Below are 15,072 nucleotides of genomic sequence, written 5' to 3' on the forward strand. Positions count from 1 at the left end.
TCCTCCTGTTATTCATCTGCTGCACATTAAATAGAAACTCTGGACATCGAGTGATTCCTGCAGGGTCTTTCATCTACAGAGAAGCCTGGTACAAATTAAATTCTTACTCTCCCTCACAAATTATAGATATGTATTGTAGTAGACCATTGATTTACCAGTTGACACTCTAACTAGTTCAGCTTGGTGAGACTAGCTAACTACGGTCCTTTATCTGAAGTTACTGTGAGGTGGGGGATGATGGTAGGGCCGCATTAATTAATGCAAACCATTACCACGTTGTTCTGACTTTATAGGCTCTATTTGAAAAAGTATTGGTAGGTACAGTGTTTTGGTTACTTCCCAGATCCTTGAGCCATTTGGGCTACGTGTGTGTATCTTAATATACTCAAATAATACCAAATCATATTACTTCCAGTGGCGCTGTGATGCTATGAAACGACCAGCATAATGGTTATTACAAATAATGTGGGAAACAGACTGTGCAGAGGATCTCTTTGGAAAGGCTGAACTGATGCAGACGCCATTCTCGCACTGGAATTTAGGACCAACAGTGAAGGGAGTGGGTGCGATGCCAGCCCTGCAGGATGTCTTTGGGGAGCATGTTTGCACAGGGCGTCTCTATGGAACCCCTTCTATGAGAAGGAACCACACACAGATGCTGACAGACGCCTGCGCACACGGCCGGGTCCGGAGCCTCTGAACAGTGCGAGGAAGTCGTAAGCATTTCTCTTTAACCTGTTATCCACCAAAGATGTTAAAAACCTTTCTCGGCAGAGTTGTCTTTTTAGGTCTTAAAAAAGACAACATTTGCCCAAGCTCTTGATGGATTCCCCGAGTGCCAGGACACGCCCCCCCAAAAAAAGATTGGTTTGCCTAAAATCCAATCCCCCCTTTTATTTGTGACCCCCTGGCCTCAGAACCGAGCCTGCGAATGAGTGGAGATGATCTGCTTGCCTTGGAAGCCCCCACCAGCACCTCACCTCGCTCGAATCCTCCTGCTGATTGATGACAGCCAGCGCGTCCTCCGCCGCTTGCCGCTTGGCCTCAGCCACCGTGCGCTCCATCTTGGCGCGCTCGGTCGTGATCATGTCATGGGCTTTCCGCTCGGCCTCCGACACAGCCTTCTGCAGCTCGGTCATCGCCTGCCGCTTCACCTCGTTGACCGCCTCCTCTGCGTGCCAGGCAGGCCACACCGGCAAGAGAACAGTTGCCTGTTAGCGCAGGCCCTTGCATACCGGTCGCTGTTAAACACGATTCTATAGAACGGGCTTGACTCTCACCCCAACTACTGGGCCGTTCTCCTGGCTCGTATAAAAAGCCAGCAGCTTGCTGAAATTCACTGAGGAAAACAGAGGGTGAGATCTCTCTTTCTTTAACTTGCATGTCTGAGAATCTTTTTAAAACTACTATAGGGTCACTACAACTTTTCCACCAAACTAGGAGCTCCAGAAATGATTAGGAGACCAGACTTCAGTAGCTACAGGACGAAAACCATCACAAGAAACCTGCCTGGATAATTCAGACACATTAAGGAGGTTTGCCACAAAGCTATAGGTTAATATGCACATAGCGAGTGCACGTTAAAAAGCTTTCAGAAGGAAAGAGGAAGGGGATGGATTTTACACATATACATATCTAAGTGCTAACAATTATTTTGCTGGTGAAACACACAGCACGATAGTGAAAGGTAATTCGTATGGCAATTATGTCGATGTAGACCTTGTAAAGAAAATCCAGGATGGAAGAGATGATCTGGCTTTTCTTTTTCCTAAGTCATTTCCCTAGTCATGTGGATTTATGCCCTTACAGGCTAAATGACAGGGTTCTTTAAAAATCATTTTCTCATTTCCCAAGTTCTAAGCTATTGCCCATTTACTCAATCAAATATATACACAGCTTCGCATAACCAACTGTTGCACTAGACAAACGTAACTGAATCATACCAGAGGCCAAAACAATCAGGCCTGCCTACAAACCTGCAAGGTGTCAAATTAGCTCTTTATTTTTGGCTGTGGAAAGGGTGCAAAGATTTGACTAATGTACAATATGAGATTGACAACTAAAACAAGTAATTTCCATTTAAAAAAATTAACTGTTCTAATTAACAAGGGAAAATATCCTCCCCCTAAATTAGTTTATCTAATTTTCATCTTTATTCAAAGCAAAATGACAATGATTAATTGAAAATTTAATAAGCAGTAATTATTAACTTGGCAAACCTAGTACCAATTAACACTCTATTAAAACTAATTATGACATGTTTCATTCAAGTGTTTGCACTTAATTGTTTCACCCACTTAAAAAGCACCTTAATTAAATGTTCTGTTTAATTAAAAACATAGATTCCTAATAAAAAAAATGTTTTACTGTAGATTAAAAATGTAAGAGATGCAAATAGTCCTATGGTTTCTTAAACGTCTATGGTTTATTTCACACATCTATAGCCCAGGCCTTGAGGATCAACAAAGGCCCTCCACTAGTAATTAGCTGTCATGGCGGTTGTAGCCTCTGTCACTTTAGCCACATTATTTCTGAAGTTCTTTCGTTTGTAATTACTGTCTGCTAGGTTTTATAAACTAAAATATAAGGGAAAGATCCAGACTGGAAATATTAATTAAAATATGTTAACCTTTGTTGGTTGCTCTAAGATATGCCACTTAAAATCTGGATAGAAACACAGTACCGCACAGAGCTTCAGCTCTTTCTTCACCAGGAGGTGAAAAGATGCCTTTATTACCCTATCATAAACGACCAGGGGCACCAGGGAAGCACTGCCCTTCTAACTAGACAGCCAGGGTCTAATTTAGTTTGAATATTCAAGGTGAATTAAAATTCTATCTAAGTGGTAATACAGGACAATAATTTTTGCTTACGATCAAAGCTGTAGCTTGACTAATTGTGTATGCAAATCAGGCAATTTATATTTAAATTATGCATTCCTATTCTAATCCCACAGGCATATACAGATCAGCAAAGAGAGTTGGTAGGACATTTGCAAGGTGCTTGAATATTTATTACCAACTGCAAACATTCACTGATCGCTTGAAAAAGAAATATACTGAAGAAAACATTCGGTTGTGATTTGAAAACCATCTTTACGTTAGATTTTTTCCCTCAATTTTATGAAGGCTTTTCATACCTTTATGGTGTTACTTTTGCTGTTGCTTTTAAAAATACTAATTATAGGGGAAAACTGGTGCGGCCTTCAACATGTTAGGACCAAAAATATTTAAAAATGTGTACACTGTCAAACTGTTACATTGTTATACCCTTAATGGGGCAACAAGCAGAATTTGAATGGGGTCTTTGAGTTACATACTGTTAAAGTCCTGATTATGGTAACTGTACTATAGTTATATAAGAGAATGTCCTTGTTCTTAGGAAATACACACTTAAATATTTAGGGTAAAAGGGCATCACATCAGCAACTTACTCTCAAATGGCTAAGGAAAAATATACATAACAGAAAGAAAGGGAGGGAAGGAAAGAGGAAAAGAAAGATATTAAAGCAAATACAATAAAATAGGGAAAACTGCGTAAAAAGAAGGTGGCAATTTTTATACCATTTTTTTGCAACTTTTCTGCAAGTCTGAAATCATTTCAAAATGAAATGGTGTTAAATATTGTATGATGTACTTTCATGCACAGGACATACTTTTTGCAATTATAATTTCCTGTGAAAAAGGATGCACCGGTTATACTACATTGAATTTTGAGAGCTCTACTCCTTTGATATTTTTCAAATGCTTTAAACTTTCTTTTATTTACTTATCTTTTGCCACAAAGGTAATGTATAATACTTTGATTGCAAAGATACACTTTATAGGTTTTCTTCTAAAAAAAATTTTGCCCACAGCAAATTTTGGAATCTTGCGGAAAAAAGCTTTCAAATTGTAACAAGCTGAGTGCAGATGTCACATTCTGCCCTTGGTGTTTTCATCATGCTGGATGCCTTGACACTGTGAACACTAGAAATGCTTTTTAAGAAGCCTATAAAGATAAATATTATAAGCAGTTATATTCAAGATTTCCAGATGAAACTGTCGCCTGTTCTTTGGGGAGTTAGTATATTCCTTAATATTAGCATCCATCCATAGAAAACTATCCCCAAACTGTTCTTGTGCAGATTAGGGATACCGTGTGAGAATAACACATATACACAAATGTAATCAACCCCCTCTTCGATCCTATGTTAGATCGAAGCCCTAAGACTACAGGCACATCTAAAAAATGTTCTGGGCATTTGTTTGATAAGGTTTAGTGCTTCTTAGAGAGCCCATGGACACAACGGAAGCAAGGACTGTTTTTTCTCTACTCGCAGCCCCCACGATGTCAAGTATACCCAGAATTAGTTTCAGAAACCCACAAAACAGTGAAGAAAAAGGAGTGGACTCACTAGATTACAACATGTCAAATTTTTAAAGAACCTGATTAAGTGGCAAATATATAGTGCAGTTTTGAATCTGCTTCCAATTGCTTACCACTTATGGTAGGACATCCTTTGTGCAGAGCTATTCAAGTTGACTTTCCAACAAAGGTGGTATATTCAGAAAAATCTGCTCTTGCTTAATAGCAGTCAAACAAAGACTTGAGCAGATAATAGCACAGAAAAAGAATTTGGATTACACAAGGCTTTCCTGTCAATTTTTTTTATGAACTATCAAGGATTTAACTTAAATACACATAAATAAGGGAAATGCAGAGAAAGACTCTCTCCCTCGACATAAAATGTCATCCTTCTGCTATCCAAAATGGCAATTCTTTGTTGTCTCTTATTGGAATAAGTTGCACAGACAGCTTCAGAATGGGGAAGAAAAAGTGGTCAGAAAGAAGATGTAGCAATTCTTTTTACAGAAAGGTGACACTCAGCACATTTTAACAGCTTGGGAATACCCCGACCCAGGATAAAATCTTAGAGGTGATGCTGTCAATCTGGTAAGACTGTGCGCTGAGCAATATATATAACCTTTAAGATGAATCATCTATCTGATTTGTTTATTGGACATGCAAGAGAGCCTTCTGGTTCTCAATCTAAGCTACTAAGTCTAGCATGCTATCAGATTTCGAAACTCCTTATCACTCTTACAAAAACAGGTATTTAAACACTTGGATAAGAGCCCAATGATCAGAGCATCAGCCAAGTTGCAAAGAACTACAGACACAGCTGGGTCAAATCACTACCCAAAGAGACCCTTTCCCTTAATTATTTCTCCTCGATTAGGGATCTCAGCCCTACATCCATCTGACCCTTTGCAGAAATAGCATTTTCCAGTTTCTTCAAACTATTTTAATAGTTGGGGTTTATAGCAGCTCAATGCCACAGTATGTGTTTGTCACATCATCTTTAACTCTTGAAACAGGTTTTATGCTTTCTCTCCTGAGTCAGTTTTCGCAAGGTTTTGGCTCAACTTTTCTTTTCTTTTTTTTTTTTTTAAAGATTTTATTTATTTGTTTGACAGAGAGAGAGAGACAGCCAGCCAGAGAGGGAATGCAGGCAGAGGAAGTGGGAGAGGAAGAAGCAGGCTCCCAGTAGAGGAGCCCAATGTGGGGCTCGATCCCAGAACACTGGGATCATGCCCTGAGCCGAAGGCAGACGCTTAATGACTGAGCCACCCAGGTGCCCCGGCTCAACTTTTCTAAGTGTTGGTGTTCCCCCAAGACTCTGCCAGATCTGAACCTTCTGAAGTCAGAGTGCCACCGGGAACTTTCAGTCAGCCCCCAAATGGAGACCAGTATCTCTTAATGAAAATCTGATAGTGTACATGGGAGGGGGAAAAAAAAAAGTTTTAGCAACTTTGTCATTTAACTTAGGAAACAATTTAGTTCTGGTCACTGAATATTAATGAGCACAGAAGATCAATTTTAAATATTGGCTGTAATCATAAAATCTGGGAGTGCCTCAACAAGTCAACTCGTTTTGCTGGGGTTTTTTAAAGAATTTCGGAGACGTGCCGATTGTATCTCCATTTTTAAAAAATGAGGAGAAAAGACTGACGTACACAATTTAATTTCTAAAACGTTAGATTTGTTTTTTGTTCAGAGTAAACTGCATGCAAGCTGAGACCTTTTACACCAGCTTTCAGCCCGAAACCACAGTAGCACCTGAAAAACAGGGGTTTAAAACAGAAATATTGCCAGACGGTCAATTATGTGGCACCAGCAGATGCTACTAACATGAAAACTATTCCATGTTCTAATCAGGCCTGGTGGAAGAATATTAATTAGGATTTTAAAATTTTGGTTTGTGGTGGGGGGCTGTTTTGTTTTTGTTGTTGTTAGCAGGAAAGGCCCTCCTCGTCGCTCCTCACATCACGGCATGAACAACTGTGCACAGCTGCTAGAACACTAGACTCGTGTTTTTCAACAGTTCTTACCAGCTTTCTTCCAGATCTCCTCTGGCACATATCCAGAAGCAGGCCTGTGAAGGAATTCCCGATGCGCATCTAGGAAAAGGATGCAAAGCGGGTGGGGAGAGGAAGAAAGCACCATAAGCACGTTATGTCATTACACAGAATAGAAGCAAGCAATACCCGTGCTCTTGGCTGCTCTACAAAAACATAATTTTAAAAGGCTGAGCATTTCACTTCTAGAAAATAAACACAAATAGCAAGGCCAGTCATCAGAGCTCAAGGAAAACAGAAGGTCATTGGTCTAAATGCCTTGTATGCTCAAAATTAAACAACTTCAATGATTTCATTATACAATATGATGTCTGGGAAGCACTGCTCCCAGAACTCTCTCACTCTGGGAATTTCTATAGGCATACTTTATTTTGTTAAGGAAAATAAATTGTATTTGGTAGTTTTCTTTCCAAGAGTCAGATTCGTAGTTAAAAAATCAAATCTTGGGCTAATATAATTTTCACATAGCTCTGATTCTACCGCCTTTCAATACATAGTGAGCCTTACTCCATGGCTAACCAGTTCTCACAATGACTTCTTAAAAATCTCGCTGAGCACTAAACATTTTCACACAAATTGGATCATACGGATTTGACATGGGAGGAAGGAAGAAAGAATCATTAGAATGGATTCAGAGATATTCAGTTAACAAAACAAGATTAGTATATGTTTTCTAAAAGAGAAAATGACATTTCACTTTAAATGAAATCCTGTGCTTATCCTTGTCAAATTTTAGAAGTTTGAGAAAATAGATCATAATAAAGTTGATGTAGGAATGCTAACTTCCAAAATAACATGTTTGTGGAAATGACAGGACACCTTTTATATTTTTCTATATAGGATAGAAAATAAACAGAAAGTGTACACAGTATTCCTTAGTTAAATTATGTACTGCACATCTTCCGTATTGAATTTTCAATGAAAGCCTATGCATTTACAGGTTTGGGGGCAGGAAAAAATCATTTTAAACTTTTATAAATGGAACAATCATTCAACCTGGGATAAATTTCAAGTAATTAAAAAGTTCCCTACATTTTTAAGAAATGTCAAGTACCAGAATACAGAATATGGAAGACAGAGAAAAGCACACTCAATTTAGCTAAGTAGGTATCATTTTACATTTGCATGCCTTAAATAGGTCTGAATGTTTTGATTCCTTGTAGGGTACATTGATTATCAGTGGCTAAAACTGAAGATTTCCCCAACTATTCTGAATTAGCAAAAGCTTATTATAGCTTAATGAAGGGCATCTGGAAACTCTCTGTATTATCTTTGCAATGCTTCTTAAATCTGTAATTATTCCAAATATACAAATTCTTAAAACTTTGCATTATAATTTCATGATGATGTGATAATCAGATGCACATGAAATACCCATTCTCGTGCACACATTGATTTCTATATGGAAAATGATGAAAACCAAAATGTTTTTATTTAAGTAATTTTCATTCATAAAACAGCTAAACTGGTGCACACACAACTTCAAGGAAATGTGATGTGGCTAATTAGAGTCGTCAGGATTACCTTCCACACCACTATAACTATTTCCAGAAGAAATAAAGGAAGTGTAATCAAGTTCACATTGAGCCATATGACACAATGAAACAGATAAACCTATGGCAGCTTCTAAAGACAGTTTTTTTAGGAATGGATTTTGGCTTAAGAGTAAGAATATATATGTAAAGTCTGAAGATAAACAGAAAAATCATGCCTTCTCCAAAGTAGAAAAAAAAAAAGTTTTTTCCATTTATTGGATTAAGAAAAGATCAACAGCTTGGTAAAAATTATTTATAAATGGCCAATCATTATTACAGGGAATGGGAAAGGTTAAGTTATCCAAAGGCCATGCACGAAAGAAACTAATTACCACCCTAGCATAGGCAGGAGAGAGTTCGTTCTAGAGCCCAGTGAGGTGGAATCTTGGCTTTGCCACCTACTAGTCAGGTGACATCGAGCAAGTCAGTTTCTCCACGTCTCAGTCACCACATCTGTAAAGTGGGGACACCAGTACAACATTTGAGTGCACTGCTGTAGAGACTGAAAGAGGCATTTCCTATTACATGCCAGCAAGGCACATCCCAAAATCTCATTAGATATTAGGTGCTATTACCCTCATTACTGTTATCACTGTTATTATTTAGTAGGCTGTCCAGTAAGAATGGATACTTATTTCCTCATCAATAATTAAGGTAGAAAAAGCACCCTTTTCTCCCAGCACTTAAATCCACACAGCATAAAGCTTTTTAAAAAAAGAAAGAAAAAGAAAAGAACAGAGAAAAACAAAAACAAAAAACCACTCGAGAGACCTGAATTAAGCAATATACAACAGTATTTTTTTATTCCCTGAGTATATGTCACTTGGGGATAGAAGTTATTTCCATAGTTAGTAATTTTCTGTCTTAGTCCTTGTTGGGAAGTCCTCAAATTTCTCACATGATACTTGTATAAATGTTATTTAAAACTCATAAATGTTTATAGTCCCCAAATTTACTCAAAGATAATGTATAAGGCTTAATCAGGCACCCACCTTACGAGGTGCTGTACAGTAGAGACTGGGAGGGTCCATAGACCACACTGGAAAGTTATGCAACATTTCAAGTTGGCTATATATTATCCCTACAACTCTCAGTGACGTGTAGACTCAAGCTGCACCTGACCTTGAAACCCGACAGAAACACCAAAACCAATCAAGTAAAAGTTTTCTTAATCTCACCCTACTTTCTAAAAGAATTTATCTTCAAAATAGAGAAGAATCTAAAGGCAAATAATTTATTTTTATAAAATACACAGATTTACATCTATATGTAAATGTGTATAAATTTATGTACACATTTATATGTATACACATATATCCACACATATTTTACAATATCCTCTCTAGTTCTAAGTTAGTGCCCTAACTAAACATCAGGTCTACCAACCAAATGAATGTACTCCTCAGAATCTATTTTTGATACACTGATGAATACTACAATCGCTACGGAAACCAAATGACTAATAAATGTACTATCTTCTCCTCTGTTGAAGTAGCAGCAATAATGATGTCTATATAGGCAATATTGAGTCTAAAAAAACAAAAAAATCATGAAGTTGCTCAAGATTACAAGAGACAACTTCCCTCCCAGGACTTCCTTGATTTAGACCGCTCTAGACAAACCTATGCAAAAAACCTTATGTTTTTAAAGAAGCGAATTTTTAACCATTAAATCTTGACCACCTATAAAATATCAGTTGCTATAAAATGGATAGGTGTATTAAAATACAGTCACAGAAACAATGACAGAAGAGCCTACAGGAGATGGTTTAAAATGGGAAACACAAACACACGTAATTACCGAAAGATTGCAAAATTATAGAAAAGTGCTAAACTAAGTTTGGCTTGCTTTGGGACACAAATATTTGGGGGTGAGAGGAGAAGAGAAGGAGCCTCCAGAAGAGAACACATCTATGAAGAGAGGGACTGCATCAAGGTGCAGGAGTTATTGTAAGAAATGTAGAACAGAAAAAGCAATCTATGATGTAGGAGATGGAAGATGCACTACACTTACAACAGAAATGGAGACCACTGGATACTAGAGACAACAAGGGCTGCCATCAATATATATGAAGGGATGAGCTGATAGCCTTTGGGGAACCAATGGGACTCATTTGACCCAGGACAGCAAGGCTCAGAACTTGGCAGCTCCTAGGTATGGCCTTCATCCTGTAGTGGGCAGAATGAGGCTGAGCTCACGAGAATATCTATCACAAAAACCACCACAAGAAAGACGGGTTAAGTGGGTTCATCTTTACAAATGCTAGTTATTATTTTTAAAGATAATTAACTCAGAAACTCCAATATTATGTTCCAGAAGCCCAAACCAAACCTAGAAGCCAGAACTGAGTTAGAATTTCTGTTTTTAACAATAAAAATACTTAGTGCTCTAGGAGGCAATCATCTCTTCTTGTTTTTAAAAGATGGGTATATTTAACTATGACTCCCATCTTTTTAAACCCAACATACTTAAATACAGTGGGAACTATACTTAGGAACTCAGCTAATGATCTTGAAATGAATTTCATGATGTGATTTGAAGGAATCAATACAAGTATATAAAACTCTAAACTTTTATATGCAGATATACTCTGAATTACATGTTTGTGCTTTTTATAATCTGATAGTAAGACAGGATATATTTCTTTGCTTGGGAGCAAACTATTTTTCCATAGCCTTGTGTTATGAATTAGGGTCCCAAAGGTACAACAGATTTACTGTGCTTGAGACAGAATTCCCCTTTTCTAGTCTTTCTGCCTGTGAAAGTAGCCACCCCAAAATGACTGTTTTCAAAGTTTTTTCAGAATGAAAAAAATACTTAAGAATCTACTCTAATTTTATAATCTTGGATGCGAAGCAAGTTGGTTTCACGTACCCCTGTCCTTTTAAAGTTCTTTTTGAGATTACGTATTAGAAATAATAATAACAGCTATTACTTTTAATACATCTACTGTGGGTCAGGCACTGTCCCACATGATTTATGCCTATTAGCTCATTTAATACAGAAACACCTATAAAGTATGTATTACTACCATTCCCATTTTATAGACAAGGAAACTGAGGCACAGAGAATTACTTACCAAAGGTGACAAAACTAGGAAGAAGAGGAACTAGGGGTTTGAACCCAGACAATCTGTGCTTTTAACCTTCATGCTAAATTTCCTGAGGTTTTAGACAGTCATGAGAAATTCTATAATTCAATTATATGATAATCATAACGCTTGCTGGCCAGTGGAATTTTAAAATACCAATTTCTCTACCAATCTACTTGAGGCAGGGGTGGTATTAATTTGCCAAACTTAGAATTCCTGAGCTTTGACTTTTCATTCCATTTAAAACAAACAAAAGCCTCTTTCTGACATTTCTCTTTTTGGCAAGAGTTAAACTCTTACCAAAACATACACAAACGCATTTTCAAAATTTCATACACTCTCATCACAATATCCGATTTTTTATTGGAAAAAAAAAAGGAAAAAATGCATTCCAATTTCAGAGATTTATGCCTCAGTCTCTGACATTAGTCCATCATTGGATGCTTCTTTTAACTCTAATGGTATAAAGAACTTCTTGAGAAACACAGAGGGGAAATGCACAAATATAAGATGAACTACAGGAAGATTCCAGAATAGTACACAGCCAGTAAAAAGAAAGTAATCTGAAGGAAATAAAATGTAAAGAGCCAAGAGAGTGATACGAACAGCATACTGAGGGAAAAGGGGAATGGAGACAGAGAAGGAGAAAAGCAGCCTCACAGGGACCCAGATCAACACCCACCCTATACATACAAAAGCAGTTCTACAAAAGCAGTGATCCTATGTGTCCATTCTGATGGTATCAGCTTGCTCTTGGGTGAAATTCACAATGCAACAAAACTTAAATGTACAAAGAATAAGTCATACTTTGAACATAGAGACAATTGTTTTAAAAATTAGCTTTCTAATTTTAGTGCTTGAATGTTTGGAGTTTTTCCTGGGAAGTGAGTAATAACAATAAAAATAATACAAATCTATGATCGCAAGGAAAAAAATCTAATATTTTGAAGAGTCCTTCAAGATACCAAACTGTTTTTGAGTCAAAACAACATTATGGGCTCAGTGTGTTCTCAATTTTAAAACTGTTCAAGAGGCTATTCAAAATAGCCTTTATTTAATATCTAGGGAAGACTCCCCAAAATTCAGTTAGTAATAGATTAGTCATGTTCTCTTACTAATACCTCACACTGGCTTAACACTATGGATATATTTCAAAAGTAAGAATGGGAATAAGTTTAACGAGTGCAACAGAGTGGTCATGGAGGTTACGTTCTCCTCTGTCCAGTCCCCAAATGCAATTTAAAAATGCTCAGAGTGTGTGTGTGACTAAACACTGCCAGTGTTTCCGAGCTAGGGAGGTAACCAAGGAAATATTTTGAACTAAAGATATTTCCTATAATATTATTCTGAAGTCCTGCAGGTCTCATTTGACCTCTGTAGCAGCTGCAGAATTGAGAGGATTGAGCTAAAAGAAACACGGGTAATGTAACTACAGGATACAGAGATCCACGTGTATGTAAAGATACAGACGTAGCTGCAGTTCTTATCTACACACACACACACACACACACACACACACCCCACAACACACTTTCTGGAGGCAGAAATGAGATTCATCAGCCAGTAATCTCTGATCCTTTCTTTACACATCAATACATTCAACTCCAAAACCTAGGAGAGAACCTTCGAAAACACTTAATGCGAATCAGTGTGGTCCATGATTACAAACCACCGCTGTCTTAGCACCACAGCCCAGCCCCACAAAACAAAACTCACAGGCTTCAAGGCTAGGAAAGGGCACACAATGAAAGGACACGCGGGATGCTTAAACTCGCGCACTGTGTGGCTCTTGGCAAGTTGCCTCTCAAGTTGGGACGGTTTCTTAAAAGGTAGTCTAGGGTTCTGCGGCCCTATGGAACATGACTGTTTGTTAAAAAAGAGTCCAAACGAAGAAAGGAAATGCTTGTAGTCTTTGAATAATACAATCTACAAAAGCTTAAAGCCAAAAGCAACCTCATATGACCAAAACTATGAATTCATTAAGCATCATTGGAAATAATGTAATTTGGGTACTCCTAAGAAGTTTTTAAAACCAACTTTATTCTTTTAGAAAAAGGGAAACTAAACCCATCATCCTGGAGACCAATATACATTTGCATCACCAGAATGTGTATGCAACAGTGGCAATGATATAAGGTGTCCTATAGTGTGTGTGCTGAAAATAACTCATGTAGGCATGAAGTCCCATCAGTTTCTGAACTTTATCTTTGACAGTAGACAGCAGATCATAAAAATCCTGTCAGTTCAGGGGCTGTCTGGTGCCAGGCCACTAGCTGTGGCCCTGCCTATCTTCTCCAATAGACCAAAAGTTCCTCGAGGGAAGGAAGGAAGGAAGGATTTTATTCCTTTATTACATTGTCTAACACAATGCCTGGCCCATAGTCAACGTTCAGTAAGTAAGTATTGACTCAACGAATCGGTTCAATAAAGCAGGTTCAACTGACCACTTTTACTCCCAAAACTTTATTTAGTTTAAGGCTTTCAATTTTTGCCTATACTGGATGGTTACAAATACCCCCTTTATTTGTCCTGAACAGAACAATTTCTGATAATCAGCCAGGGGTGATAATGAGGCCGAAGTCAGGAGCTTAATCTGCGCATGTGTAATTAGTTTTGTTTGTGGCATGGACTGCACCCTGAGTGATCTGACAGGTGTATGGCTAAACAAATATGAACACAAGATGAGAGAACAGGGATCAACACAAACCCATCTCCACCACGTTGACTCAGATGGCCCCCACAGGTAGTAGCCAGCAGCATAAATGGTGACATCTTGTTATTAATTGCAGCAAAAGTTCATAGGCGACTCAAAAATTCTCCCAGGTTCAGGATCTCTTTCCCCGTATTTGTGATATTCTATTTATAACCTCGACAATCTCCATATATCAATATTGGATACGCCTACATATTAAGCATTCAATTTCTAAAGCACGACTATATTAACAGCAGTGTATACATAACTAGAATTAATAAGGGCTTTATACAGTCCTAAACCCAGTATTACACTATATGTTAACTAACTAGAATATAAATAAAAATTTGAAAAAGATAAATTAAAAAATGAAGGCTTTACACAATCTAAACTAAGGTCAAGTCACCAGAAGTCAGCGCTACCTTCATCACTAATTGCAAGTGCCCCCAGGCAGACTATATAACCGTTAGGTCCCTCTTCCTGGTTAAGTGTTTTATGAAAATAAAAGATACAGCTGGAAAACAAGGCTGTCTTAGAGACTGTGTCTTCAATTAAAAATCGGACAACACATGTCCAACACTGTGCACAGTCGCAGAACTCCCTGGAGAGCTTGCTGCAGCCACCGAGGCTCGCGGCTCCCTGAGATTTTGCTCTAGCATGCTGGGGGTAGGGTGCAAAGTGCTGTGCTGTGCAGGGCCACGCATCTCGGTGATGCAGGTGAAACCCTGGCCCGGCCTGGAAGCTCTACCCCGAGCCCAGCATTACCCTGGAAAGAGAAGCTTACGTTTTGCGCCCACCTCTGTGTCAGCCAATCCACTGGCTTCCTCACGGAGACACGAGCGCTACTGGGGATGTCAAGGGTTTATCGCTCTAAGAGGCCCTGCAGACCCTTTTTTTGCAAGGCCCCATTGAACGTGAACTCGGCACTAACAGCGTGAGAACGATCGGTTCAGCGTGTCCACCCAAAGGAAAGCTACCTAGCGCGACCGGGTCCGGATTGACGGGGCTCTGCTGCCGAGAGTGGCCGCCGCCACCACCGCCGCCTTTCTTCAAGTCCTCGGCATCACTGTAGCGCCGGATCCAGTAATTCAGCTCCTCGCGGTCCGCCTCCTGACACCGCCGCAGCACCGTGAGGGACCGCCGCGTCTTCTCCACCATGTCCATGATGCAGTTCAACAGCTGTGTGAGGGATGGGCATGGGGGGAACACAGCCATCACCACAACCGAACCACTCTGGCAGGCAGCGAAACAGACTACTACGGGACGACAAAGGACACGATTTTATTCCGGAGGGCTTCCTTCCGTCTAGTATTTTCAAAGGTCAGGTTTGAAACGGAGACCCGACAGATGAGT

The 15,072-nt window shown here is 38.8% G+C and overlaps 1 protein-coding gene across 6 annotated transcripts in view; it reads right to left on the minus strand.

Annotated features, from left to right (window-relative positions):
- RUNX1T1 (RUNX1 partner transcriptional co-repressor 1) overlaps nucleotides 1-15,072 on the minus strand; it is a 132,612-nt gene that overhangs the window by 14,831 nt on the left and 102,709 nt on the right. For all 6 annotated transcript variants that reach the window (XM_034668295.1, XM_019796851.2, XM_019796850.2 and 3 more), the window contains 3 exons: nucleotides 14,697-14,898; nucleotides 6,375-6,443; nucleotides 981-1,171 (listed from right to left, as the gene is read on the minus strand). In XM_034668295.1, coding sequence (XP_034524186.1) covers nucleotides 981-1,171; nucleotides 6,375-6,443; nucleotides 14,697-14,898 — 462 coding nt within the window. The remainder of the gene's footprint in view (nucleotides 1-980; nucleotides 1,172-6,374; nucleotides 6,444-14,696; nucleotides 14,899-15,072) is intronic.

This window comes from Ailuropoda melanoleuca, chromosome 9 (genome assembly GCF_002007445.2).
Source record: "Ailuropoda melanoleuca isolate Jingjing chromosome 9, ASM200744v2, whole genome shotgun sequence".
Taxonomy (NCBI): Eukaryota; Metazoa; Chordata; class Mammalia; order Carnivora; family Ursidae; genus Ailuropoda; species Ailuropoda melanoleuca.